We start from the raw sequence: 24502 nt of genomic DNA, 5'->3' as shown, positions 1-24502 counted from the left end.
AACTAGAATTCAAATTTGCGCGCGCCTGAGTTTAGGATTTGCATATATTTTTATGCTTATGATATATTTGACCAATCACGTTACGAATAGTTTGCTTACATGATATATTTTCATATCTTTCATCTAAATTATAAGAGTGGAAAATTATGAGTGGATACATTAGCCATAAAATATGATGGAGTAATGGTAATTTTCACCATAAACAAATACAAAATTAAATTTTTTCAAAAATCTTGCAAGTAGGCCTTATTTTACTACGGTAGGGTAATAAGGCCCAAGGGTTATACATACTGGAAATAGTTATACTGTACTTGATAAAATTGGTATTAGAGATCAATCATCACTTAAATTGAGCAACAATACTTTTTAAGATGTTGATAAAAATTAAAACAATGATTTTAAATTATTAAATATAAAATTATAAAAAATGTTTACCATTTACTCGAATCGTTTTTTACGAATTCTTCTGCGCTACTTTAGCATATTTAGGATGATGAAATATAGAAGACAAGGAACGTTGTATCGGGACTCGATAAACTTGTAGCGACATTTCTATGCTAGACGCTTCTACTAGAGAAGTCTTTGGCGGAAGCGGTTATTTTAAATAGCATTTCTATCAAAAATTTTTTTCGCCTCATTTTGGCGGATATTTTTATTATTACAGCCTTGTTAGTTCACGGAATCAAGATATTTTGCATACTATTGTCGAGATAATTTAATGGAGATTAATTCCATACATTTTAAAAATTTATTTACTGCAATGGAAGTTGAAAAAAACACCAAAATAGGTCAAAAAATTTTCCTGTCCGTCATGTGTAAAACCCGGAAACACTGTAACTTGTGAAAAAATCCATTATTTGAGTTAAATTTTTTTTTTTAAATTCTAATCGACGATTGTAGGTCACTGAATGCGAATGATTAATTAATTCAGTGTCATTTAATTGCAATTAATAAAAAACGAAAACTACAAGACTGTATATCTATATATATCCATGTAAAATTAACATGGATGGTGATATATCTATATCTATAGATATTATGTACATTTTAGTCCACCAGGGGCGCCTGTGCATCACTTTGCTAGTACAGCTGTTAATTTAAAAATTTTTTTTTTCTTTTTATTTTGCACGACTCATGTGTTTTTTTTTTTTTTTTTCGTTATTTTCGTTATTTATTGACAAATAATTGGATAGCTATTTTTTTAATTTTTTTTTACATTTCATAAGTAAATGAGCATTATGAGTCATGCACTCTTGGATTTTCCAAACTTTTTTTTTAAATTTTATCGGTTTTACGAAATTCTATCCACAAAGGAGGTTGCGGGGGCGTTAACAATGAAAAATTCCCGTTTTTAAACGCTCTATTATAGAATTGTAGTTTTAGATCTAAACTTGAAATTCAATTGGAGTATTATTTTGACTTGGACAGGTTCCACATTCCATCGAATCGGAAGTAGAATTTATTAAAATCTTTATTGAGATGATCTCTACATGGCAAATAAAAGATGTCGTCAAAAATACTTTCTGAGACTTCAAAAGCTCCAAATCTGATTAAAACTCTATTAAATTTTTCACAGTAGTAAATTATAGGAGAAAATATTTAAAAATCAAAAATTTGTTGAGTTTAAAATATTCTTAAGAAAATTGTCTTGAATCAGGACATCTTGGATCAAAAAATGTTTGTCTTCGGTCAATAACACTAGCCACTATAATAAGTACACTATCTTCAGTCGATAAAAAAAATCCTTCAAAATCTAAATGTATTTTTTTTTTAGATTAGATATAGAAGCTCTATTGCTCAATTTTTGACAAAAATGAAACAGAAGAGAGCTTGAATCGCTAATTGGTCGGAATTCAATAATTAATCCGATTAAAAATGTTTTAATAAATACCCGAGTGACTCGGGATTACACACAAAGGGTTGATTCGTTAAATCAACCCTTTTGTATCAAAATTATCTCGTTTTCTCTTGAACCTACGGAGAGAAAAGAAAAAAAAAAAGAACATTAATAACAAAACCAACGAGTGTGGTCATGCTTTAGAATTTTGAATAAATCGCAGGAAGCAAAAGGACATAATACTTTATCATAGTTTGGTAAAATCTAATCATAACGACAATCCATCTCTTGAAGAATGGAATTCCGAGGATGGACGATTAAAAAATGCCAATTGTTGGAGTTTGAAGTGACTCTGAGCATAATTGAGCGAAACGGGGGCGAATTTAATAGACAATGATCTAAAGCCGAGCTCACCCTTGTCGTTGGACACTAATCTGTCTAATTTGTCCCCAAATGAAATAGTTACAATTCTTTTACGGGGTCGCTTTATTCGAGAGCGAGCAGCTGGATTACACGGTGTTTGATTCCGAGGCACTTGACCTGGGGGAGGCGCTCATTGACGTAGGATGATACGCACATCAATGAGATGGTCCACGAGGGTGACTTACACTTGGATTATATTCAATTCGCCGGTCTTTTTCAGTGACATCTAACTGGAGTCTGGAGTGAAGAGAAGATAGAACGATTTTCCGGTTTCCTCTCATTTGTTTATTATTTTGCTGCCTACTCATCATCCTTTTGTTCTCATCTCGCTCTTACCCAAGCTAGTGCACAGTCAGCTTAGATTAAAAGCAAAAAAAAATTTTGTTGGGACAACATGAAAGTGTGGTAATAATAAATATGTTAGGATAAGGATAATGAATTATATGTTAGGATAACAAAGTCTAGGTTATCCTAACCTTAACGTAAGTTATTTATATATCACTATTATTAATATTACTAGCTGTTGCCTAGCCGCTCTGCTGAGCACCTACAGATGTCCTGATTCAAGACAATTTTCTTAAGAATATTTTGAACTCAACAAATTTTTGATTTTAAAATATTTTCTCTTATAATTTCCTACTGTGAAAAATTTAAAAGTAATCCGATTGAAAAACTTGAGTTTTAATCAGATTTGGAGCTTTTGAAGTCTCAGTAAGTATTTTTGACTACACTGATAGAAAATTTATGTTAACTCAAGAGATATTTTCTTGATCTAAGAATTTATTTTGGAAGACAAATGATTATTTTGCTTCAAGAATTTCTTGTCTTGATTTAGATTTTCTTGGCTTAAGAGCTATATTATCTTCAATCGATACATTTAGTTTTTCAACCAAAATAACATTATCGTTTAAAAAAGTTAAAATAATTCATCAAAGTATATTTCAAAAACTAAATAGTCTTTAATTGTTATACCGAAAAAAAATTATTTCTTGGAAATAAGTAAATTAATGACTCAAAAAAAAGCCATTGTTAACACAAGTCGGTAACATCTTGAATCAATGTTATCGTCTATCTTGAACCAAGAGACAAAAATTCTTGAAAGAAATATATCTATATCTAGTTTCAAGAGTTCAAATTTTGAAGAAAAAAAATTTCTTAAATCAAGATTGTTTTTCTATCAGTGTTGAAATTTTGAAAATGAACCGGACACATGCATTAAGTTTTCTTTGTAGTCTCATTTGCAGATCGGATTAAAACTTGAGTTTCTCAATTAATTACTTCTCAATTTTACAAAATTTCTAATCTTTCAAAGCAAAGAATTGATAAATATTAAAAAAAAAAACTAATTTAATAATCCCTTTGATACTTATCTGATTTTTCATGTTTTCAATTTCAAAGCATTCCAATATTCCTCGAAGTACCGTGAATATTAAAAAAAAAAAGTATTAGCGTTAAAAAAAAAGCATAAATTCCCCACAATATACAATGTCGCTCATTTTTCCTTTGTGACTCCACAAAAAGTCAATATAAATATATAATACTTACTCGCACATGTACATCGACATGTGGATCCAGTGAGCTTTTTTTATCATCGCATTTGCAGCATGTAAAATAAAATAAAAAATGTACTTTTTCACGTTAAAAGTCACTTGCACCAATGAAAATTGGTTATTCGATAAAAATAGTATTTGCGCTTTTAACACTTGACAATACAACGATCCCCCGGATGTTTTTTTGTGCTCGCTACTGTCGCTTTTTGATCCCGAGTTGTCTCTTTCCTCTTTGCACTGCCGGCTGTAGCAAATACTAGATACCAGCGTCACCCTTCTACGCGCTTCGGGGGAACAAGGATAACGAGGGCGAGGGTAAAGGGGGTGAGAATGACTTTTATTGCCTTGTCTGATGTTATGAATGCGATCAACGCCCAGCAAACGGCAAACTATCTAACGGAGCCTTTTATCTTCCACGGGTGTAAGTGGTTATGCTTTTTTTTTTTTTTTTTTTTTTTTTTTTTTTTATCAATAGAGATCCCGAGTTCTGAACAGGAAAAATCAGCCAGTATCTACCCTTGTTTAGAAGTTGAGTGATGTAAACAAACGAGTTTTGAGCGATTCGGAGAATTTAGAGTTTTTCATTGACTTCTGTACTTTGGGAAATTTCCAATCGAATTTTTGAGTTTTCTCATTCGGTCACGAAGCTATCTCTGCAGTTTCAAATGTAAAGCGCTCCAAATTTTACCTAATACGACGTTTTTCAACTCTTCGAGCTCAAAAACATGGTTTTACAGCTATTTTAAGCTATCCAAGCTTCACAATAGAACTTTAATGCGATTATGAGCTCAAAAGTTTTGTTTGTATTTGGTAATAACACTTATTTGGATATATACATGCACAAAAAAAATTTTCTTGAATAATAAAATAAATTGATTTTAATTTTTTTTGTCCTTAATTAATCTCAACTAACCCAAAGAAAGTTAAATGTTAAAATTGACCGGATTTTGACTTAAATTTTAGTTGCTGATCCAGATAGAAAATCTTAATCTGTTTCAATCTTCGTGTTTAAATTTAAATCCTCGAAAATTCAAAAAATATCCCGAGTCGAAATTTAAATCGTAGATTCAACGTATTGAACGTACCCAAGGTATTATAAATGTGAAAAGAACCAACACTGAAAAAAAAGTTTTCTACGCTGCACGATCCGTTGTATTGTGAACCGCGTATCGCTATAATCATGCAACGAATCCTGATCAACGCCAAACTATATTATAACATCAACGATTTAAATACGAACATGAACTATATTTAAGATCCTAACATCAGGGATATAAAGTTTCGTAATTATTACACTACTTTTTTTACGAGACACTATTTAATAAATAGTTCCTAAAGCGATTCAACTGTATTGTAAATATACTGGTCCGTACTGCTACCGTGAGCGAACGAATCGCGAAAATAACGAAACGAATCCTGACGGTCACGATCGATTGTAAGATATGAAGATTTATGTGATTCATATCCAACTGGCTTAATAAAACAAAAAGATATGTTTTATATTTTACCTTTGTAAATATACCAAGTACTTGCAATTATTTGTAAAAAAATAAAATTTGCAGAACTTTTATCAAAAATATTTCCTCTAAAAAAAAAATATCATAATTATTAATAATTTAATGTTATGTTTATAAGATTCTTTTAAATAAATTATAAACTCTTTATCTTATTTTTATTTAAATGATTATTATCAAGTATCTTTACTTTAATAAAATGTTTAAGTACTATCACATTCTGTTTTTATTTCCCTAAATCTCTACTTCGAGGAAATACATTATAGTTATAACTTGAATTTTAAATTGAGTTATTATTTTTATTAAAATCATATTCTATAATTATTAATACTTAATTTTTGGAGAATTAATAAAATAATAAAATCGTGCTTTTCTTGGTTCCACATTTTCCTTAGACAATATTGTATATTGTTAAATGAAAAGTACTCATTAATAATTTTTTTGCATAACATTGTAACAAGATGTTTATTTGCTGTGACAGGTAGAGGTTAGGTCTTCTGTTTTGATTCATGAGACACGAAATATAATTTATCTAAAAAACTTTACAACAATTTTCGTACTAACTAAACATTGTAACTGGATAAAATATTTAAAACATGGCTTGATAACATAATTCATTATTTAAAACATAAATAATAAATTATGCAAAGTCAGTTTCTCCGATACTGCTAGGTGTGTACGATTCAATAGATCGCTAAATTAGCGAAACTGGATAGTGACCATAGCGATTCACGTTTACGATTCGTAGATCGTGCTAGGAGCGACACCATTTCAAGATCCGGTGTTCCGTAAAGTGTGTATAGTGACAGTAGCGATACTGGATCGTGCGGCGTAGAAAACTTTTTTTTCAGTGAATAATGGGTGAAAATAGTAATATTAAAACAACTCAAATAATTACACATTTTTAATTTTTTTAACGGGAAGTTAAAAATTTTAATTTTTTTTTGTAAAAATTCAGTGGTACAAAATTTTATAAAATTGTATAAAAATTTATCATTTTATATACAGATTTATTAGGTCATTTTTGGTATAAAATCGTATGAATGATATATTCCATAAAATTTTACATCATTTTGGAAACCATTTCGAGAATAAAAAATTTTAAAAAAGCATTTCCGTAAAAAAAAAAATGGTAAATTTAAGCTAAGAAACGTAAAATCACCCTAACAAAACTGAAAAATTTTTTTTTTGTCTATTTACGTTCCAAGCATGTGTAGTCATTTAAGTAGTTTTAAATTTCGACTCGGATACTTCAAAAATTCTCTTGTCTTACCCACAAAAACAATTCCAAGTCAAACTTTTGATTCCCTTATTTTTCCATCCCTTTAAATTATAATATTCCTCATCAAAACATCAAAACCATTTAAAATCATAAAATCAACATTTTTACATCAATCCGTTCTATTTATAGTGCAATAAAAATTTAATTTATCCATTCATTAAGCACAATTGCTTCCCACAGACAATTTAATATTTTCCTTATATTAAAATTATTCCTTTTCACAATTGTTCTCAAGGTAATTTCATTCTTTGGCTGCATTCTAAGTAAGTTTTCAATAATTTAATCCGAGGATCAAAAGAACCGCAATTAAATTCTTTATTAAAAAAATAATCGAGAAAAATTTTAGAGGGTCAAGAGAGTCAAGACAAATCAAACTATACATATATATAATATATATATATAGCCTGAGCTTTCATATCGCAAGCTACACCCTGTATACGGTGTTAAGCTCCGCCCGTTTACGTTTTCAAAAGTCGTTGTGTATATACATACTTCCCTAAATATATATATATATATATATATATATATATATATATATATATATATATATATATATATATATATATATACCGTTGGCATCCACGGCATTCCAATTAGCTCGCGAATCAAAAGAGCCCCACTGCCTTTGTGGGGTAACTCACCCTCCCGCTCTCTCTCTCTTTCTCTCTCTCTATATATGTATATATATTTCCCTCCTATAGTATTTGCTTTGCCGCGTATATATACTTATAAAGCCAATATTTAATTTCATCTTCATTTTATCAAAATTGAATCAAAACTTTACCATTTTTTTGCAGTAGAAAATTTTACTGGTGATTTTACAAAAATTTTTTAAAAATGTATAAAATATATTGAAAATATCAAATATTAAAATATTAGAGGTTTGAATAATCGAAAATAATTATTTTACATATAATATACTTTATTTTCATATTTTTACACCATTAATTATATATTTTGTCTTTGTAGTATATACAGTGATCGATTAAAAAAACAGTTGGTCTTTGGTAATTGTTGCTTAACTATAATTACTTCTGCGTGGATATTTTTAGAGACATTCAGTTAGATTTTGTTATTTTATTACTACAGTACTTTTTTGATTTATCGAGGCTTGAAGCAAAAAATGAGGGATTTTTTTGAAGATATAATTTTATATTACCTCATATCCTGTAATAATTAAAATTATAGCCTTTTAGTTGCTATTTTCTCCGATAGATGGCATGGACAGCTATTATTCTCGCAAGCATATCCATCAGAAAACGGAAAAATTTTATTCTATTTTTTGCTTAAAATCACTGAAATATTATGTATCTTAATTAAAATTCGATTCATCAAAATTTTAGCCATTTGGTTTCTATTTTTTCCAATAGATGGCGTGATTAGCTATTATTATCGCAAGTACATCGGTAAAAAACCAAGAAAATGAAAATTAGTGCTCGAAATATAATTGAAAAGCTCAAAATAAAAATTTTAAGTGAATTTTAGTCATAAGTACAGTATTTTGGAACTTAAAATCAATTATTGTTTTTTTTTATTCTATTTTTTGCTTAAAATCACTTAAATATTATGTATTTTAACTTAAATTCCATTGTCATTAAAATTTTAGACTTGTAGTTACTATTTTTTTCGATAGATGGCGTGACTAGCTATTATTCTCGCAAGTACATCGGTAGAAAAATAAGATTAATCAAATTACTGTTCTTAATATTATTTTTAAAGATCATTCAAGTTAGAAAACACTTTTATAAGGAAATTTCAGTCATTATAAAGCCTATAATCTCAAAAAAATTTATTTTGAACCATTTTTCAATCCTGAAATTCTAAAATAAATTTTTTTCTCAACTCAACAACGAAAAAATTGATTTTCCTTATTTTTTTTTCTATCATTTTATCAGAAATTAAGTAATGAAATTTCAAAAAAATATTTTACCCCATTTCTGTTATAAACCTCGATAAATCACATTTTTTTCATATATTATATCATATATACACTTAAAGGTAATATCATACTCATAAGTATTACAAAAATATATATATTAAAAATTCGATGAATATAAATACGAATTTTTGTACACTATACTCAAAATCTCAGTCTATAATAAAAAACCAAAATTTCCCGCTCTTTAAACCAAAACTCGGCATTCTTTACTTCCATTCTTTGGAAGTACAGAAACAAAATCAACAATCAAATATTATTTCACAACATATATAATATAATAATATATATTTATATATATATATATATATATATATATATATATATATATATATATATATATATATATCTATTTACATCATACATAACACATAATCCTATAAACAGACGAATAATGTACACATATATCAAGCGTCAATAATCGACGGTTTACGCGAGACTATCAGCGAATTAACTTATTAAATTCCATCTAACCCCTCTTCGCCTACCAGAACTATATACATCGATTATTGATTTTTAACCATCAATAATCTATTTAAAATTTTCGTAAAAAAAATTCCACAGCCATTTGGGCGCAAGTTTTATATAGTGACTTAGAAATTTCAAACAATCACAGTTCGTCAAAATTTGATCTGCCCATTGCACTTAAAAAAAACGAAAAAAAAAAAAAAATTCTTTTATAGAGAAATTGCATCAATTCAAAAAATGTTTTCATGAATTTTTAAATGAAAATTTTATTTTTTAAATTAATTAATTTCACCGACAAATAAAACCTATATTACAAAATAACCGTTTATAAGAAGACATGAATATAGTTTTAAAATTCTCTATAAGATGGCGTTGCGCGCCGGATATAATACTACGTCACTGCCGCGCTAAAATTTGAATCAAAAAAGTTAGTTAATTCAAAATCACCTGGACAAAAAAGTTATTTAAATATTTTTCTTTTATTTCGTCGTAAGGAAATTCGAGCGTAACTTGTGAGTCAAAATAATGTTTAAATTTTTTTTTTACTTTCAGTTTTCCCGATATTCGTCAAAATTGTCTATTTTAATTGAAAGTAATTTGAACAATTTAATAATTGCTGATTTTTACTTATTTAATAGAGGTTTCTTAATAAACTATTAAATAGTACTAGAAGTTCCTTAATAGCTTCTCTATTTAAAAATTCAAAATTCCCGCGCGAATTTTTCGCAGTTTGCTAAAGTGTTATTAAAAAAAAAAAAAAGCCCAAGGTTCGGTTGATTATTCAAAGTAACCTTATTTACACCTGCATAATGCCGAAAAAAAATCAAGTTGATGTGTGAGGTTATAATTGTTCTTCTCACCATTCACCAGGTTCCGGTTCCTTGCAATCGTCATCCTCTAGAGACGACAATGACCTCTGTCTCAGTTCGTTGACCCGCTGAGTCTGCTGTTCGTGGTGGACTTTTCGCCATTTTATCCGCCGGTTCTGGAACCAGACCTTCACCTGGGCCTCGGTCAGCCGCAAGGAATGGGCCAGGTACAGTCTCTCCGGCCCTACCATGTACTGGGTTCTGGCGAACTCGCCTTCCAGCCGTTCCAATTGTTCTGCAGTGAAGATTGTGCGAACGCGCTTCGTTTTTCCCGGATTGGTCATGTTCAAGTCTGGGACCACTCGCGAACAGGATGACACGGGGCTGGTTTTCAGTTCCTGGTGACCTGGAAAAAAGAATTGAGTGATCATGTCAGTGAAATTTATATTTTTTGTAAAAAAATCTTTTAAATTTGATAATTTTAAGATGATTTAAGTTGAATTTGTTCAAATTATTTTATAAAAAATGATAGTGGTTATTGCGGTGAACGATAATGACGCGTTAGAATTCAAATTGGACATTCCGTTGTGCGCTAAATGACTTTTTTAAACTGTATTGACACTCAAAATCAATGTATATATTATTTTATCATAATTTCTTATTATTCTAAGAAGATTTGTTAGAATATCAATAAGAAGTTTCATTATCCGTAAAATAAAATTTTGATGCTGCATTGACGTCCAAAATTAATGTATACATTATTTTTTCTTAAATTTTGCAATTATCCTTTAAATGCACGGAAAGAACAAGATGACACTGGATATTATCCGAGATTATACTGAGTGAAAATTTTTTTTAGATAGCAGCTAGTATAATCCAGATTATAATGAGTATAATCCAGATTGCAATTAGTATAATCCAGATTATAATGAGTATAATCCAAATTATAATGAGTATAATCCAGATTATAATGACTATAATCCAGATTACAATGAGTATAATCCAGATTGCAATTAGTATAATCCAGATTATAATGAGTATAATCCAGATTACAATGACTATAATCCAGATATCACGCAGTATAATCTAGATTTTTCTAGCTACTATCTGAAATTTTTTTCACCACAGATATCACTGAGTATAATCTTGGATGATATTCAGTGTCATCTTCTTGGAAAACGGATTTTTCTACTGAAATTGATAATTAATTCACTAAACAGTGTTTTTAATTAGTTAAGTCATCATTTGTCTTGCCAACAGTGTATTTTTTAAGCATTTTTACGAGGATTATGGATCAAAAATACAATTTTTCTTGACGAGATAGAAAACTTGATTTTTAGGCCCCAGTAGAGTTATGATTGCGCTTAAGGCATACAAAATTACAATTAATAGTATCTTACTTCCTCAACTGACATTTGGATACTCAAAATTAATTTAGTGCTTAGTTAACCTTTCATTTTAATGATATCACGTTAAAATTTCAATTTAAAGACTTTTAGTCACTCTTTAATAATTTAGGCTGCATTGACGATCAAAATCAATGCATTCTCTATAATTAACCTCTCAGTTGTTAACACTTGTGAATAACATCACGTTAAAATTTGAATTTGAAGTGCTTTTATACATCTAATAATATTTGTCAATTTTCGCGCCAAAGTTTCAAATTGTAGTACCTACCTACGATTAATAACTTCTATGCTGCATTGACACTCAAAATCAATGTATTTTATTTTGTAAATATCTCACGATCTAATGATTCAATTTTTCTGGAAATTCAATATGTATTTCAAACCAAATTTAAAATAAAAAATTTTTCTAAAATACAAGAAATATTAATAGTTAACTTTGACAGTTGAGATAAACTAAAGTGTAAAAATCACCCCTTCAGTTATTCACAGAGCTCGAATAAATACAGCGTAGTTAATGTAACCAATTGACGCATAATCAAATTAATTAAACAAACGTTGCATAAAGAATCCTACAATTCAGTCTAATCACGATAATTATTGGATAACTGATCAATGATCGGTGATAGGTAACTTGATAGTCATCAAGTCATATCGATTCGGTTTGAGTGGGCGTCAATTAGTTCTATTGAACCAGTGCTTCCTATTGCGTAATGATGTCTAATTATCGTTTATCTTGGAATTTGATGTAAATGCAATCAAACATATCATTCGGTCTTTTTAAAAATTCATTTAAGATTTGCTGAAGACTAAAAAGAAGAAAATTATCCAAAGCGTAAAAAGTCAATCGATAAGTTTGATGGTCAAAAGATGGAACTAATTAGAAAGTTTTTTTTTTTTGGTACGTTCAAAATTGATGGAAAAATACCAAAACTAGCTTTGACCCCATTTTTAAATAATTGCCAAAAATTTCTACGCTCTTTTGGCTTTATGTCACTAAATTTTGAAATTCCTAAACCCAAAACGGGCGAAAATTTTTAAACTTTTTGAATTTTTGGCTTTATAAAATTTTTTTTTTATTTTTTAGCTTTAAATTTGCTTGCAAAAACTGGCAAAAAAAATGTTGGCTTTAGAACGCTAAATTTTTAAGTTCCTAATTCCAAAATTGATGTACAATTTTAGACATACGCTTTTTTGGCTTACAAATTTTTTTTTTACTTTTAAGCTTAAAATATTTTTACAAAGATTGCAAAAAAATTTTTTTACTTCCGCGATGTCAAGACACGACTATTGAATTTACATTTTTGGAAATGTAATTTTTGGATCATAAAATTTGGCAATGTTACAATGTTAATTAAACATTTTTTAAAAAAGTCATTTTAACTTCTAGCTTCACAAAATGAAAGACATGTTTTAATTTTTTGATAACCTGTCTCGGAAAACTTAAGCAAAGTTTTGAAATTCCCAAACGATTTTTGATAAAAATATTTGAAAGGGAATTTTTTTGATGATTGAAGCTGTTTTAATAAAATTTGAAGCGTCCGACGGACCAAGCTCAGTGTTTTTTATTAAAATTCCACTTTAACAAACCTGCAGTTATTTTTACCAAAAATCATACTTTTTATAATTATCCAAAAATTCTAAATTTGAACTATACAAAATTTCAAGAAAATGGGAGCTTAGCAAGGATATATAAAAACACACAAACTGAAAATTTACAAATTAAAGGTTCAAAAATAATTGTTATAATTCAAGACGTAGAAATTTTTCAAAATTGGACCAAGATTTTTTTGATCATCTACGGAGTATAGAATTCTGGCTAAATGGTTAAAGATACATGAAAATCGATAAGAACATTTTTTATAGAGAATTATATTTTCTACAAGAAAGGTTTCTTATGATATTTTTGTATTTTCAATATTTAACCCAGAATTCTAAGTTAAAGATTCTTTCCAAATTTTATCAATCAGAACTCTAAAGATTTTGAACTATTAAAACTTAGAATCAAATTGCTGGCTCGAAGGTCAGAGATACCCAAAAATTTTTCGTATCTCCAATCCTCGACCTAGAAATCACAGTTCCTTTGATCAGGCTTCCAAACCACAAAAAATCTACTCAAAACATCTTAAATCAAAACCAAAACCATTAAAACTCCAGAAAAATCAACCAATTTGTGTCAAACAACCCAAAAATCAGTAACTCCAGGCATTAAACCAAAACACAAAACTTACACTCTTGCCTGGAAAGTTTCCTGTTCGCAACAGCGCACCTCTGGTACTTTTCCCGCTGGCTATTCTTCCCCAAAATAGCATCAATAGTAAATGAGGTTGTCTGCTGCTGTTGAGGCTGGTGATGAATGACCATCCTGTTAGGCAAGGACACGTTCTGTCCAAAATCAATAGCGCCCAGAAGTTGTCTTCTCTCAGCAGTATGTTCATTAGGAGCTCTTTGAACTCCCAATCCGCTCCTAAACTCACAAGCTGAGCCGTCCATGATCCTGGTCCCGAGATGTCCAACACCCATCATGCCTTGGTGGTCCACCAACCCAAACTCTTTCATCATGTAGTTTTTGGTCAGTCCAAGCTCCTTGAACTCCCCAGCAAGCTTCTGTCTCCTGGTCCGGGTGGTTCCGTACTCCTTGTCCATATCCGGATGATCACTTAGCACGTGAGCCCGCTCAAACTGGAAGTTCTTGGGCTTCAACAGCGACAGGTCGCGGCCAAAGTGGTCGAATTGATGGTGAGGCGGATGATGTTGATGGTGTTGATGACCAGGACCATGGCTTTGAATGGTTCTAGGCTGGAGATCAACTGGTCTAGGATTCGGATGATCAGCAGGTTCTTTCTCGAGGACCCTGACACTTGGATTAACCTTCCGACAGACTGATAAGTTCAAACCGGTCAACGATTTGGGGTCACTTGGACTGTAGCTGATCAGGTTAGAATCAAAGTGGCTGCTTTCGCTTGGGTCTGAAGAGTCCTCGTAGGTCTGAGCTGATGGATCGCAGCTCTCCATCATCAAGCAGAACTTGGTACCATCCAGAACATCAGCTCAAGACCATCCAACGGCTAAATGATTGGTGATTGATGATTGATTGATTTTATCACTTGCGATAATGATGTCGAATCACTGCACTGCTCCGCACTAAGGATAAACGTCTAATGATCCTTCCGTGAGGTGACTACCACGGTTCCAGTGGGGTGGGGAGGGGGTCTAACACAACTACCGTTCCCCCTACCACTACCACTGGCAAGAAAAGGAGGGATGGCGCCCCCTTCTACGGCCTCAAATGGACCGCACGGATATCTGTGCGGTCAATATTTTTTCCGTATTACGGCGCTTAAGGATGCGCAACGTCACCGCTTATTGGATGGTGTCTATCTGGGGCCACGCCTACGGCCAGGGACCAAGCTTCGGATTCTTTACGAGACCTACAGTTGTGTTTATGTTGGGATTTTTATTGTTATTAGAGATTTAATAATGGAATTTGGTTTTTTTGTTTTTTTTTTTTTTTTTTTTTGCGGGAAAAAATTGAGATTTTGGGTGGGAATTTTTGAAAGGCGGTTTTTATTTGGGTGGTGATACATTAGTTTATGAGACGTGGGAGATAATTGAGTGGGTTTAATATCAGCCGCAAGTATAGTTTAAGATTAGGTTCTCATGTCAAAAGTTGACGGCATAATTTCCTCATTATACCAAGACGGAATTTATACTTGATAACCTCTAAGAAGCTTCCCTAAAGTACCGGCTTAATTATTCCCAACATACCGCTAATTTAGGTAAACGGAGATTGAAAAAGGGTAATTCGGTTTGTTATTAGATGATAAAGGGAGAAGAGTTTTGGGAAATTTGAACTTTTAGAGATTTTGGAAATTGCAATAGGAAAAATTGTGTTACTTTGGTTTATTTTGAGTAATAGTGATCATTTTGAAGGTTGATAAAAATCTTTTTTATTGATGATTAAATTTGCTACACAAGGCTTTTATGATATTTTGGAATCTTAAATATTAAACTCTGAATTTTGGGGTTCTGGGCGACTTACAAATTTTGTGATGACTATAATTCTAAACTCACTAATCGATTAACTTGATTTATGATAATATTACTCTATATCTTGGTCCCTGAATTCGTACAAAAAATTGGAACTCAAATACTATTTTAAAAATTAAAATTAATAATTAGAGTTTTTATAAATTTAGTGCGATAAGTTATTAAAAGTTTGAATCAAAATTTTGGCTAAAGAATAAAAGATACAGAAAAATTGATAGAAATTTTTTTTATAGAAAATTGAATTTTTTACAAAGAAAAATTCTTACAATTTTTTCATATTTTTAATATCTAACCCAAGATTTTGAATGCTAAATTTTGATCACAGACAATTGGAATAAAAAAACTTTAAATTGGAATTTTGACTGAAGGATTAGAATTACAGAAAAATTGATGAGCGTCCTGTGTACAAAATTAAATTTTCTACAAAAAAGGTATCTTTTGATTTTTTCGTACCTTCAATATTTAACGCAGAAATTAAAAAAGAAATTTTCTCGCTGCCGCGGTTTGGGTTGTGCCGTAATTTTTAAATGACTATAACTCGGAGACTACTTGACCGATTTACTTGATCTTTGGTAACTTAACGACAAATGATGGACCCTAGGTCCCTACGAAAAATCAGTTAAAAAATCCAATTTTTTAAATAAATTTTAATTACTACGTACTTTTATGAACAAACTTAAAACTTCAAATAATTTCTCATCCATTTATTAAACTATATGATGTAGGGATAAGCTCTTGATAAAGGTAAAGTTACAAAACCTCAAGACTATTATGAAGTCAAGATTAAGCTATAAATTTGAAAATTTACTTTGAGGATTAAATTTAGCCTTGGATACGTATATCTAACTATAACTATAGAGGAATGTCTACAAAGGACTTAGCGTTGAAACATACAGATATATACTGAGAGCAATTACGTCACAGATTAATAAAATTTTGACGTATTATATATATTACTTTGGTTATAGAACAAGTTCTGCAATAAACTTTAAACTTTTCCTCTTTCTTCGTTATTGTCGGAGGATATTGTATTCAGCCCTCGGTATCTTTATTATTTATATTTAGAATAATAATCATATATTTATTGCTAAAGATCAAGAAAGGGAAGTAGAAAGCTGGAGCGTAATAAAACAACCAGGCAATATTGCTAAAACGGACAAATGTTTAAATTAAATAACTGAATTCGCTTACCGTTCCGACAATATATATAAAGTCTTTATAAGGCTTAAAGAATTTCTATTGAAGCTCAATATCTACAGTAACCGTCCCCGGCAAATGACTCGAGCCACCCTTATTACGTCTCGGAAATTTATCACGGCAAAATTTTTCATCCAAGTATTTTATACAAGGGTAATTGCTTATACACTTTTATTCCGAGTTAAACTTACAAATTTAGTAATTAAGATTCATCTAAACGGATAAGATTTTTAACTTGATTTTTTGTAGGGACCTAGGGTCCATCATTTGTCGTTAAGTTACCAAAGATCAAGTAAATCGGTCAAGTAGTCTCCGAGTTATAGTCATTTAAAAATTACGGCACAACCCAAACCGCGGCAGCGAGAAAATTTCTTTTTTAATTTCTGCGTTAAATATTGAAGGTACGAAAAAATCAAAAGATACCTTTTTTGTAGAAAATTTAATTTTGTATACAGGACGCTCATCAATTTTTCTGTAATTCTAATCCTTCAGTCAAAATTCCAATTTAAAGTTTTTTTATTCCAATTGTCTGTGATCAAAATTTAGCATTCAAAATCTTGGGTTAGATATTAAAAATATGAAAAAATTGTAAGAATTTTTCTTTGTAAAAAATTCAATTTTCTATAAAAAAAATTTCTATCAATTTTTCTGTATCTTTTATTCTTTAGCCAAAATTTTGATTCAAACTTTCAATAACTTATCGCACTAAATTTATAAAAACTCTAATTATTAGTTTTAATTTTTAAAATAGTATTTGAGTTCCAATTTTTTGTACGAATTCAGGGACCAAGATATAGAGTAATATTATCATAAATCAAGTTAATCGATTAATGAGTTCAGAATTATAGTTATCCCAAATCTTTTGAGTCGCCCAGAATCCCAAAATTCAGAGTTTAATATTCAAAATTCCAAAATATCATAAAAGCCTTGTGTAGCAAATTTAATCATCTATAAAAAAGATTTTTATCAACCTTCAAAATGATCACAATTACTCAAAATAAACCTAAGTAACACAATTTTTCCTATTGCAATTTCCAAAATCTCTAAAAGTTCAAATTTCTCAAAACTCTTCTCCCTTTATCATCTAATAACAAACCGAATTACCCTTTTTCAATCTCCGTTTACCTAAATTAGCGGTATGTTGGGAATAATTAAGCCGGTACTTTAGGGAAGCTTCTTAGAGGTTATCAAAAATATTTTTTTTTAAAAAATTCAATTTTTTTTTTTTTAAATTCTTATCGATTTTTCAGTTTCTCTAACCCTCCACCAAAATTCCAACCCTAATAATTTTCTTCAACTAAGGTGAAAGCCGTTATTATTAACAGGACACCCCATTGAATTTTATTATTTCATTATCAAAATCTGTTAATAATCACAATTATTGATATTTAATAAAAATTTTACATATTTTTAAAAATAAAAAATAGTAAAATTTAATTCCAAGGAAAAAACTATTTACCGCAAAAAAATTTCATTTTTTCAAGTAGGCCAAAACTGCTTATACGTTTGTAATTTCTTAAAAATATTGTTAAGAAAGGCCTTATTTTCAAATCCAGATTTCTCAATGTTTTTTTTTCATGTAATTGCATTGTTTAAAATTATTTTAGATTATTTATAGTCTAAATAACCATATAATCATTTATTTATACTTTATCGAGTTGAGATAAATTTTAAAACAGCGGATGTCAATAATTTGAATGAATTATTTGATAATTTGAATGAAGAAAAAATTACTTGCATCAGGAATAGAATTTCTCGAACAATTTTTACTTCGGCCAACACAACTTTGGTCTTCCTTCAGGCACCCGAAAATTTTCTTGAGCCAAGAATTTTGTTCTCTAGTCAAGAAATTTTTCTTTCCATACAAACAATTACATTTTTTACTTTTCTTCCCTAGGTGTGTAATACACTAAAGTTCTTTTTATTCAATTGATTGTGATAAAAAATTTGAATTGAAAATAAGAAAAAAAAAAAAAAAAAAATAAGACGAAAAAACCGAAATAAAAAATGAATTGAAATAGAAATTAGAATCGAACATCAGGTTCTTGTTCTATTTCTATCAACGGGTTAATTTGAGGAAATAAACCTGTGCATAGACACATAAGAATCCGGATTATTGTAAAGGCATACGTTGGAGCGTACCTGCAATCTTCATGAATGCGTGCACACAGACGCAATCGAGGGTAGATTGAGCCATTTACCGGGGTGTGGCTCCTGCCAGGATTAATTCCATGACAACCAATCATACTCGAGTGATCCCCACTCTGTTTCAGATCCTGCTCCTGTGGATCCCCGTAAAATGCCGGAGCTCTCTTGCTTAGCTTACTTTATATTACTCCCTTCAGTTCCTTTATGTCTTCCCCGACCTCCTCTCGCGATCCAACGATTATAATTGCTTCTGTTTCAATATACATCTCATGCTAAATTACTACAAAACTAACGCGTCTATTCATACCCAACATTCTTGGGATGAAATTGGGATATTAGTTTAGAGATAGTCACTTTTCAGAGCTTTTTACAATTTCTGGGAATATAAACTTGAAAATCTTCCGCTGAATTAAATTTATAAATTAGTTTTGATTTTTTTTTGTAATTGATAAGGTAAAAGCCCCCATTATTTACACTATAAGAGAGATCATGAATATTTGAATTTTTTTGTCGTGTTTCAAATCAATATTATCAACTTTGTTTTTATAGAAAACCTTAATCATTGTTTTTATTTATATAATTTAATTAATTAATTTTAATAGGAATAAATTTAATAATTATTATTTCAACTTAAAACCAACAGGTCGAATGTATGTATTATTGACAGCGCAAAAAATTCAAAGAGCCGATTATTGACATAGCTTTTCTATATTTTTTACCAGGTTTTTTTTTTAGCAATTTTTTCTAGTCTCAAATACTTTGATTCTTATAAAATTACATGACAGTATGTTAACATTAATACATTGACATGTATGTTGACGGAGTTAAGTTGCCTTACATTATGGCCTATGTCGTTAGTTGACGCAAGTTAATTTTTGTGTCCCCATCATTGAGAAGCAGCGCTACTTACTTCAGTTGAGAAGAATATTTTCTCACCTTGAGAAAATTTGTCTCTTGAATATTTGATGCTCATTTTCAAGATTGTTTTTCTATCAGTGTACGAAAAAATTAAAAAGAATTTTATTTAAACTAGGTCACAAAAAATCTCCAAATTTGAACAGATCGATTTAACGGAATGACGTGATAAGCTTCGGTCAATTGATAAAAAAACCCAATTGTTATCCTTATCTCAAAATTATTTGTTCATGATTAAGATTGACGTTCTGGTTAATTATAATTGCAAATTGTTTGCAAACCAATTGACTGTTTGTTTGTCTTTAGTGCAAATGTTTAATGTTTGTCTGAAAATTGTCCGTAATCGAGTCCCTGACTGTAGCTTCTATTTAGCCAGTCGCAAACAGTAATTGAGATAGTGATTATTATTATAATTTAAACCAAAAGAAGAAATGTCAAAACTGTTGGTTTTGATTTTGACTTTGCTAGTTTTTATTTTAGCCCCTCAAGTTTTATCCAAAGCTTTAGACTGCGGATATGATTACGATGGTGTAAGTTTGTGTTCAAAATTTTGAAGTAATTTTGCCAGAAAAAAAATTTATTCAAAATTTTTTTCAATCTTGCTCAATCAAATTTAAAAATCAATTTTATGTGTTAATTTATTTTAAAAATAATTTCCAATTTTGAGATATTAATTTGATACTAATTTTTTTGAATAAGTTATCGTGATATTTTTTAATTAATTGGGAAGAAATACAAATAGTTGTTTATATTTTTTTCTTCGGGATTTTTAGTACTGGTTTGATCATGACTGCTGCAAGCCCTTGAAATCTCGATATCCTGATGAGTTCTCGCCGTTCGGGTTATGCTTTAGAGATGAGAATCTCTTCTTCCAATAATTTTTTCACAAAAATGTCAAATTTTATCTAAACTAGTATTATGTTGTAAAAAAATTAATTCTAAATATTGTTTTTAATAATTACTAAAATTTAATACAATTTTATAGTTTATCGAAATTTAAAAATAATTTTAAAATTTTGTTTAATATTAAATTTTATCAATTATCAAAAATTGATTAATCAAACTTATAAAATTAATTGAATTTATGCATAATCTAATATTTTTGAAGTAAAACTTCTTTAGACGCGATTAGAGAGTAACTGGACGACAATGCAACGGAAGTCCGTTAAATATTTTTGATTTTGTCGATAAAGAGTTTATAAACAAATCAATCAAAAATTTTTCAATAAGAAATAATTAATAAAAAAAATTAAATTGAATAATAATAAAAATCATACAATAAAATTAATTATGTATTAATCATACATACAAGTAACTAAGGTACTTTCAGTATACTAGCTTGTATAGTCGATGTTTAAGTTGAAAATGTGATATTTGAAATTAAATAAAAAATAAAATAAAAAAACAACGAAATTATACTTAAAAGTAATTAAAAAAAAAAAAAATAGCAAATTACGATAGTAATATTTAAATAAAAAAAAACAAGTAAAGTAATATTTAAAATAAAATAAAAAAAAATGATTTTTCAAAACATTAACTTTTTTTTTTTATTTATCTATCTAACGAAAGAGCATCATGAGTTGTGCACTTTTTGATTTGCCAAACTTTTTATTTTTAACTTAATTTAATCGCTATCTCTCATATAATGCCAAAGAAGTTATACTTCAATCGCGTGTGACGGTTACACGCACTCATTTTTTTATTTCTTCCTTATTGCACGACTCATGATGCGAAGCATCAGAGAGTGCTTTACGATCGAAAAATTTTTTTCGCCTCATTTTGGCGGATATTTTTTTTTTTATTATAGCCTTGTTAGTTCACGGAATCAAGATATTTTGCATACTATTGTTGAGATAATTTAATGGAGATTAATTCCATACTTTTTTAAAATTTATTTACTGCAATGGAATTTGAAAAAAACACCAAAATAGGTCAAAAAATTTTCCTGTCCGTCATGTGTGAAACCCGGAAACACTGTAACTTGTGAAAAAATCCATTATTTGAGTTAAATTTTTTTTTTTTAAATTCTAATCGACGATTGTAGGTCACTGAATGTGAATGATTAATTAATTCAGTGTCGTTTAATTGCAATTAATAAAAAACGAAAACTACAAAACTGTATATCTATATATATCCATGTAAAATTAACATGGATGGTGATATATCTATATCTATAGATATTATGTACATTTTATTCTACCAGGTGCGCCTGTGCATCACTTTCCTAGTACAGCTGTTATTTTAAAAAATTTTTTTTCTTTTTATTTTGCACGACTCATATGTGTTTTTTTTTTTCCTTATTTTCGTTATTTTCATTATTTATTGATAAATAATTGGATAGCTATTTTTTTAATTTTTTTTTATATTTCATAATTAAATGAGCATTATGAGTCGTGCACTTTTGGATTTTCCAAACTTTTTTTTTAAATTGACAATAAAAAAATTAATATATTTAAAAAATTATTTATTTAATTTACAATTATTCTCAATCAGAGTCACTCGAAAATTCATCATCGTCATCTTCAGAGAGCTCTTGGTCGCTCATATCACTCAGGCTGACAAATTCTCCGTCCTGATCGTCGTCTAACTCGCCTGGTGAGTCACTATCACTGTCATCCATTTTCTTCTTCTTCTTTTTCTTTTCTGGCTGATCATCTTCATCTTCTTCTTCATCATCATCATCATCATCATCATCATCATCATCATCATCAGAGAACAATTGAATCTTTTTGCCACCCTTGTCCTGACCATCAACATAAATATCTTCCAAGCCATCAGCATCAGCAGCAGCGTCATTATTATCATCAAGATCATCATGATTTTTTAGTTCCTCCCTCCTGACTTCTTCCTCAATCCAGCCCTTGGTCGTCTTCTTGTTCTTCTTCATCTGCCTCTTGCTTCCAGGCTGAGGCAAGTTGAACTTCCTGACGTTCTCCTCGCTGATCTTCTTCTTGGTGACCTCAAGAGGCTCCGGGTCGTCCAGCACAATCTCCCCTTTCTTCACCAGGTACTCCGCGTATTGCTCGGGAACTCCTTTGAAGACATTGATCTGCTTCCTAATCTGCCTCCAGGTCAGCTGGTAGTAGTTCTTCTTGTCTCTGGCCATCGCCTCGTAGTCCTCGCCGTACTTGTCCATCATGTAGGTCACGAAAATTACCTGGTTCTGAGGAACGCGGAATTTACGCTCTCTTGGAGCGCGCGCCTCCGCTTCCAGTTCCATTGCTACATTTTTTTTTATTTTTTTATCTGGCTTTTTGGAGTTTGATCTGTCTTTTTGGATTTTTTCTTCTTCTTCAGGGGATTCCAAGGACTTTACGGTTTTAATTATTTGGGTTTTATTGCTGGGTACTTTGAATAATTGATTTGCGTCATAAGCAAGACCCATTTGTGATAAGTTTCGGCGGATTGATTTTGTATCTTCCCATGCATTTTTTATTTTATCACTGAAAAATTTATTTTTATTTAAAAAAAATTAGTAATAATTTTTTTTTTTTTAATTTAGTAAAAATTTTGATTTAAAAAAAATTAGTAATAATTTTTATCTTTTTTAAATTATTAATAATTTTTATTTTTTATAAATTAGTAATAATTTTTAATTAAAAAAAAAATTGATAATAATTAAAAAAAAATTAATAATAATTTTTATTTTTGTAAAATTAGTAATAATTTTTATTTAAAAAAAAATTGATTATGATAATAATATTTAGACTTAAATTTAAACTTTTGAAAACTATGGATAAATTTTATCACTTAATTTTTTTAAAGTTTAAATTTTGTAAAAAAAAAGAGAAGTAAAAAAAAATTAATTAGAATCTTTTATTGTAAAAAATGAAATTTTGTATAAAAAAAAAAAATTGATATGATTTTTGAGTATTTTGAGTATTTTAATATTGGACTCGGAATTTTGAAAAAATTTTAATAATTTAATTAATTTTTTAGTTTTTGATAATAATTAAAAAAAAAAAAATACTAAAAATATTATTATTTACATTTTTTTTTATTTAAACATTTGTTACATTTTTTAAAAACATAAAAAATGACTTCTTAATTAATGTTTTAAAATTTCTATTATAAATTGAAAATTTATGAATTTTTTTCTCAAAAAAGTATTAAAATAAATAAAATTAAAATTAAAAAAAGTGCAGGTTATATTTACCATTGGATATTAGGTTTTTTTCTTAATTTATTCCGTAGTCTTTTGCGATTGACATCAACTCTGAATTTTTGACGGCGTTTAACTCTACGTATTTTAGTCATTTTTAATTTTATATATTATTATTAATTATTAATAATATTTATTTATTTTTAACGAACACGTGGGTTTTATTCAACTTTACATGTATGTAAACGTAAACGTTCGAGCGTGACAAAATATACTGTATTGATTATAGAGTATACACAAGTTTCAGATGGTAATAAAAGAAATTTAGTTTTGTCTTGCTGTAGGTAAAAAGAATTTCAAGGTTACTGTCAATAGATGGCAGTAAATGTAAAGTTTTCTTGACACTTTTTATATCAACTTTCACAACAATCATTTATTATTAATATAATTTAAATTTATTAACACTAGAATTTAATTTGCGCGCGCAAATTTGAATTCTAGTTATTATTATTACTAAGATAATATATAAGATATGATATATAATTAAGATAATATATCTTATGTATTATCTTAATTATTACTAGAATTCAAATTTGCGCGCGCAAGCGCGCGCCTGAGTTTAGGGTTTACATACATTTTCATGCTTATGATATATTTGACCAATTACGTTACGAATAGTTTGCTCACATGATATATTTTCATATTTTTCATCTAAATTATAAGAGTGGATCGTCACTATTAATGATATCATTGTTATTTTTGATACTTAAAACTAATTTATTTTTAATTATTATCAAAATTTCAATCTTCATTGATTAAAACAATCTATAAAATGCCGCCATTTCGCCAAAAGTGTCACGATATA

General features: G+C 29.3%; 2 protein-coding genes across 2 annotated transcripts; both read right to left on the bottom strand.

The window, feature by feature from the left end:
* Positions 1-8903: 8903 nt before the first annotated feature.
* On the bottom strand, positions 8904-16844 carry LOC141537567 (uncharacterized). The gene is made up of 3 exons (XM_074258609.1): positions 13457-16844; positions 9871-10225; positions 8904-9186 (listed from the first exon to the last, which is right to left on the bottom strand). The coding sequence occupies exons 1-3, from the start codon at positions 14241-14243 to the stop codon at positions 9153-9155; spliced, it is 1176 nt and encodes a 391-aa protein (XP_074114710.1). The 5' UTR covers positions 14244-16844; the 3' UTR covers positions 8904-9152.
* Positions 16845-21978: 5134 nt separating this feature from the next.
* On the bottom strand, positions 21979-23902 carry LOC141537333 (uncharacterized). The gene is made up of 2 exons (XM_074258240.1): positions 23692-23902; positions 21979-22978 (listed from the first exon to the last, which is right to left on the bottom strand). Exons 1-2 carry the CDS (start codon positions 23790-23792, stop codon positions 22021-22023), a joined length of 1059 nt encoding a protein of 352 aa, XP_074114341.1. The 5' UTR covers positions 23793-23902; the 3' UTR covers positions 21979-22020.
* Positions 23903-24502: the final 600 nt, after the last annotated feature.

This window comes from Cotesia typhae, unplaced genomic scaffold, assembly GCF_013202065.1.
Source record: "Cotesia typhae breed Kobodo isofemale line unplaced genomic scaffold, CoteBio_Ctyphae scaffold_91, whole genome shotgun sequence".
Lineage (NCBI taxonomy): Eukaryota > Metazoa > Arthropoda > Insecta > Hymenoptera > Braconidae > Cotesia > Cotesia typhae.
The sequence above is the reverse complement of the archived record's forward strand: the minus strand, read 5'-3'. Positions and strand labels throughout refer to the sequence as shown.